The sequence below is a fragment of the Olea europaea genome, chromosome 12, assembly GCF_002742605.1.
Source record: "Olea europaea var. sylvestris chromosome 12, O_europaea_v1, whole genome shotgun sequence".
NCBI lineage: Eukaryota > Viridiplantae > Streptophyta > Magnoliopsida > Lamiales > Oleaceae > Olea > Olea europaea.
Genome location: NC_036248.1, coordinates 7,177,839 through 7,184,056, shown reverse-complemented (window position 1 = coordinate 7,184,056; position 6,218 = coordinate 7,177,839). Strand labels below are relative to the sequence as shown.

Here is a 6,218-nt window from a genome sequence, read left to right as displayed (position 1 = left end):
AACCACCTAAGAAAATATGAATTCCACTACTGAGAATAAATACATTCCAAATCTCTGTCAGCTAGGATAAGTTTTTAACTTAGATAAAATAAATGGTTTTATTCTTTAAATAGTTTAACCCCGAACGTATGAAAATAAACTTGAGATACATCTCCCAAATTTAATACTTCTTGTCATTTAACTAATAATTCTACAGGTCAGTTGCATGCATACGTAATGCATATAAACACATTCACACGTACATCTATTTATATATCGTTTTCATTTGAAGCCAAAACACAAAAATTTCTCCTCGAAAATTTCTATCCATGTGTATGCACTTATAATTATATTCATAAATAATAAAAAAGTTCTAAATATACAATTGATCAAATGGATGCAGGTTTTATAATTATTTTGGTGCTGATTTTGGCAGTTGGAAATGATACTGTTTGTGAAGGAGCTGGTAGTGGTGGACATCCAGCATTCTTTGTGTTTGGAGACTCGTTGGTCGATATCGGAAACAACAACTACTTGGCAACCAGCGCAAGGGCGGATTCACCTCCTTACGGCGTTGATTACCCCACACATTGCCCCACCGGCCGTTTTTCTAACGGCCTTAACATTCCTGACTTGATCAGTAAAATTTCTAATGTTTTTTCAATCTGTCTTACTTTGATTATATTCATATATGTAAATGTAAATACTTTAGTTTACTCTGTGATATTTTAGGGTTTCAAGGTTTATAGTATATTTTTGATCTTTTCATAAGTATTTGTAACCTAATATCAGGTGTTTTCTTGGTAATTTGTAGAAAATTTATATAATATATTACTCCAATCAAGAAAATTACTAGTTGAGAGAAGTCTATGAGGGAAAATTAATGCATGGAGAAAATAGAACATGAAAATTCTTTCGGACAGCAACAGATATTCTTGGAATTTCATAGAATTAAATGACAGATGTCATACATGCATGCATGTTTTATTTGTATATGTCATACATGTGAACATGTAATTATGTGTGTGTAACCTTGTGCTTTGATTTGTTGTGTTCTGTTATATTAGGTGAAGAGATGGGTTGGGAGCCTAACTTGCCATACTTGAGTCCAGATCTCACAGGGAAGAAATTACTAATTGGTGCCAATTTTGCATCTGCTGGGGTTGGCATACTTAATGACACTGGAATCCAGTTTGTAAGTTGCCTAATCACGGTTTGATTATGTTACGACTTAACTATATTGTATACTAGATTTGATGTGACGATTGACAAATTTTGTTCAATCTTGTCCAATCCAGGTAAACATCATTCGAGTTCCCCAACAACTAGACTATTTCCAGCAGTACCAAGAAAGAGTGAAGGCGCTTATAGGAGAAGCGGCGATGAAGAAACTCATAAAGGAAGCACTGGTTTTGTTTACATTGGGTGGCAATGATTTTGTCAATAACTATTACTTGCTGCCTTCTACTGCAAGGTCTCGCCAATTTGGCCTCAAAGCTTATATCCCCTTTCTCATTTCCGAGTACAAAAAAATTTTGAAGGTAAAAATCCCTCTCTCCCCTGTCGAGTTTGATGTTAAATAAAGACCCATTTAGCAAGACTTCTGCTTTTTATAGAAGAATTTCGAGAGAGTTACTTTAGGCTAGCTTTCTGTAAAAACTCTAAGGGTCCGTTTGATTACAAAGATGGAATTTGGGTGGAAAGAAAAAGAATTTCAAGGAATTGAATTGTCTATAAATTGTTTTCTTGGAAATTGTCAATTTATTGTGTTTGATTGATATAATCACGTGGAAAATGTTGAAACAAAAGTAGTTTTTGGTGTTCGTTTATCTTTGTTTTACATAAAAATTGTCAATTAAAGAGAGATTTTACTGGTATTAGGAATAAAATTTGTTTCCATTGCCAACAAAAAAAAAATTATCTATCTTTCGGTGTTTGTTTGGCTTTATTTTACATGAAAATTGTCGATTAAAGGGAAATATTTTTTTACAGTAATTCTTAGAATTTGTTTCCATTACCAAAAAAAAAATTAAAAATAAAAAAAAAAACATAAAAGTAGGTTGGTTTTCAAGGAAAACGAAGAAAAGAACAATTTTCAAGACAATCAATAAAATGAAATTCTATGGAAAAAGTGTGCTATCAAACACTACAGTTTGGGTGGAAAATGAAATTTGAATTCCATTTGCCATGGAATTGGCCCCAATCAAACACACCCTAAGAAAATTATCAAAACATGTTCAAAAACAATTTTTTATCATCTAAAACATTGATGTTTTAGAAGTCATATGGTTCTAAATCTTTGTTAATAAGAATATACTTTGACATTTTGAATTTCATTTAACATGTTGTCAAACATAACACGCACACATAAATATAGTCAAGTTTGGTTGAGTTTTGTTTTATAAGGATATATTTGAGTGGAATTTATATAGATATTTTTGTCTAAAATTATACACACAGCACAATTTTCTAATATTGCTTTTTTTGAAATGTATAATGTAGAGACTGTACGAACTTGGAGTTAGTAAGGTTCTAGTGACAGGAACAGGACCTTTAGGATGTGTGCCTGCAGAATTGGCCACAAGGAGCAGAGCTGGTGAATGTGCAACTGATTTGCAACTTGCTTCTTCACTCTTCAATCCTCAACTGGCTCAAATGCTTGATGCTCTCAACAAAGACTTATCCACTAAAGCCTTCATTGGAGCTAACACTAACATTATGCACTTGGAATTCATTACCAATCCTAAAGCGTATGGTACGTACACTACAATTTTCCTTTCTCCCCGAACCTCGTGACCCATTAATGTGTTAAGCTAACTTCGATAACAAGTTTTTATGTCATTTTGTTCCTACTTTCCTAGTGGTTGTTGCATGAAACACAAACTAAAATTCCAATACGCAAGACTAATCGAGTCCTTTAATTTTCACAAGTTACAAGAATGTCTTTCATAAATAGAACAATTGAGTCACATAAAAAAGATTATCACTTTGTGCGACTCACGACTATACATGAAAATATTAATAACTAAGCCAACAAAGGCATTAATAATCCTTTACCATTAGTAAAGGGGTGCAATGAAGTGAAGTAACTAAGGACGTGTTTGATGTGGTAACTTGGACTTGATAAAAATGCACAAAACTAATGAACAAATATGTGTAAAATGTTAATGCATTATCCTATCTAGTTCAGTATGTCAAACATACCTTGAAAGACCAAATTGAAGGTCTTGCGCATTTGCATGATGATTTTATTTAAATATTTATCAAAAATTGAAAGAATGGTTTCATAAATAGTAAATCTTGAGATCATCTCATGCTTGAATGATGGTTAATTTTTCACCAAAAATAAGGAAAAAAAAACTAATTAATGCTTCTAAAATTATTGTGCAGGATTTACAACATCAAAGATGGCTTGTTGTGGGCAAGGACCATACAATGGAATGGGTCTTTGCACTCCACTGTCAAGCTTGTGCCCAAACAGAGATGAGTATGTGTTTTGGGATGCATTTCATCCATCAGAAAAAGCCAACAGACTCATTGTGAAACAAATCTTGAAGGGCTCAAACACTTACATGCACCCCATGAATCTTAGCTCTTTGATGTCTTTGGATTCAAACCCCATCACCTAATTTCTCCACATTACAAGTATGGAATTTATGTAAGTTCGGAAAATGGGAACTTAAATAATCAACTCAACAGTTGAAAGTCCAAAAGGTGTAATTTCATGCTTAATTCTAAGTGTAACTTGACTTTGTTCATCTTCCTCTTAATCTTCTTGCAGTATGTGTGGAATTTACTATTGATGTGAAATCAATGTGGATCAATTCTTGGTCGAATACACTAGATTTCGACGTGGTGTCTCGTTCAATGAAACTTTGGAGTTCAAGTCAATGAAATATTCAATAGAGCAGTGTTTGACTTATTTAGTTTCTGTTTGGTTCAACTATAGTAGTTTATTAGAATTTAAGTCAAATTCAATAATTTATTTTAATCACATGTATAATTGAATTCACAATTTTTTAACCACATAGTGCATTAATTTTTATCAAAATTTACAAGAAAATCTAATTTTTTTCACGACTGGTAGAATTCTAGTTCTAATGGTCTAAATATGGACGGATACCAAACAAAGGGATTGAACTAACAATTTTTTATACATAATGGTCAAATTATATTTTTTCACAGTTGATGGGATAAACTGAAAATTGAATCCTTCACAAAAGGGACTGAGGCAACAAAATTTGACACGTGAGGTGGTCAAATAACATTTTTTTCATATTTGATAGGCTAATCTGAAAATTGAAGGTTTAAGCTTCACACATTGCCTCCAATGGCTGCCAGCACCTAACTTTCACACAGTAATCAACCAGTCTTAGCATGGCGTATGTTCCGCCGCACATGCGGCACTCGAAGGTCGGTGGCCCATCGTCCGCACCATCACCAACGCTGCCGCCTGAATCTGTGAACCCTAATTTCAAGAGAAAAAGGAATTTCAATTCGAAAGATATTAACGATAAAGGGGCGGTGAAGAGCATTGTGTACGGTGAAAATGCCATATCCAAGTGGCTCGCCGTTGGTTTTGCAGATGATACTCTCCTTCCCACTGTTACAAGGCTCGAGCCGGTGGCTTTGGAATCCTATGAACGAAAATCTGGTGAAAAGCCGCTCACTTTGGTAATCAGCGATCATCGTCTCAAAGGTCTGGTAATTTTCCCTCATATTTTCCTTTTTTTTATGTAATAGGAAGTTATAATATTTGAAGCGCGAATTTATCGTAGAAGTGATGGTATTTTTATTTTTTTGAAGTTTTTTGCTGTTCCTTTCTAGGAAATAAGGAAGGTACTGGTATTGTTGCATAACGTACAAACAGTTGAAGTTTGCAATATTCTGTTTTTACTGGTTTTATAAGTAAAAATGACGATGATGGTCAATGGTGCTTTCTTTTACGCCTTCTTGGTACAAATTTTGATGCTTAAATAGAAAACGAACTCTTATTCTGGTTTCTTGTGGGAAATGATGTTGTGGCATACTGGTATTTGTTTCATGCTATTTGAACCTATAATATTGAACCATCAACCATAGATTACAGAAATTAGTTATACCTTGTGCCTTAGAGATTGTACTTTGTCTGAATACTATTTGCTGAACATTGTACTCCTACTCAATGTATTTCCAAATTATCTGAAAATCTTGATTTTGTTTATGGATTACTTACCGATGGCATGTTTGCCACCTTTTAAAAGCATGCTTTTTACATCTTTTTTTGGGCCAAATTTTTTCAGAATGTAGGGAAAACTACTAAGGGTTTTAGCTTCTTGGCATTTCATCTAATTTATTATTCTAATATCTGAGTTATTTTGCTATAGTAAACATTTTATAATATTTTCCACTGTAGAAAACTGCAAGGACAAGAGTGTCTTGTTGGCAAACCCATGGGCTTTTGTAGTTGAAACATTGAAGCAAGACTTGCTTCGTTCTTTCCTGCAAGTCAAAGAAAACATGGAGTCCTGCGAGTTTGAAGAAGTAAAACCAACCCTGGTTGCACGATTCGGAAGAATTCTTTTCCATGGGTTAGTACAGAGCATATTTGTGTGAGCCTAAAAAATGATAAGTTTTAAGTTTAGCCAAGCATGTTTGAAGCTTTAAAAGTTACTTTTTATCTAAACATGTTGGCCTTTTCTTTAAATTACCTTTTTGTTAGAATATGAGTAGATAATGTTCCTTTTTCAGAAGTATTCACTAACTTTTTAAAAAATCAAGTTCAATCATAGCTTTTCATTTGCTTATGTGGCTTAAATTTTTTACATGTAGAAGTTGTGTTCTTTTGGTAATTATAAATGCATTTCCGCTTGCGGAAGCAAGGATTTCTGAACCCAGATTCAATAGAAATTGTTTTGGGGAAAGTAGGAGTAAAAATACGAACTAATAGACGCATACTTGAAAAATGTCCATGTATGGAAAAATACAAGATAAGTTCTGATCAATATTTGATTCTCTACTCAAGCATATGACCTTAATTTTTGACTGTGTAGAGCATTACTAGTACTGTTCAATTAGTTGTTAGACATTCATATTTCTTTATTAGGTCAACCTAGTTTTCTACTCTTTATAAAAAAAAATGTAACTATTTTTTTAAAAGCTAAAATAAAGGGAGATTCAAAGCAACACCGTCTCGCATAAAGGGTGAAACCCTATCAATCTGCATTTTTCTGTGTGTGTATTCCCCCCCCCCCCCCCCC

General features: G+C 33.5%; 2 protein-coding genes across 5 annotated transcripts in view; both read left to right on the top strand.

The window, feature by feature from the left end:
• The first annotated feature begins 372 nt into the window (after positions 1-372).
• LOC111406509 (GDSL esterase/lipase At5g33370-like) lies at positions 373-3,765 on the top strand. The gene is made up of 5 exons (XM_023035921.1): positions 373-619; positions 1,047-1,174; positions 1,278-1,520; positions 2,482-2,734; positions 3,370-3,765. Exons 1-5 carry the CDS (start codon positions 373-375, stop codon positions 3,606-3,608), a joined length of 1,110 nt encoding a protein of 369 aa, XP_022891689.1. The 3' UTR covers positions 3,609-3,765.
• A 468-nt stretch (positions 3,766-4,233) lies between these two features.
• LOC111405427 overlaps positions 4,234-6,218 on the top strand; it is a 5,796-nt gene continuing 3,811 nt past the window's right edge. The window contains exons 1-2 of one of the 4 annotated variants that reach the window (XM_023034296.1): positions 4,234-4,678; positions 5,375-5,549. In XM_023034296.1, coding sequence (XP_022890064.1) covers positions 4,357-4,678; positions 5,375-5,549 — 497 coding nt within the window. In that variant the 5' untranslated portion in view covers positions 4,234-4,356. The remainder of the gene's footprint in view (positions 4,679-5,374; positions 5,550-6,218) is intronic. The other 3 variants (XM_023034297.1, XM_023034295.1, XM_023034294.1) reach the window with 3 other exon arrangements.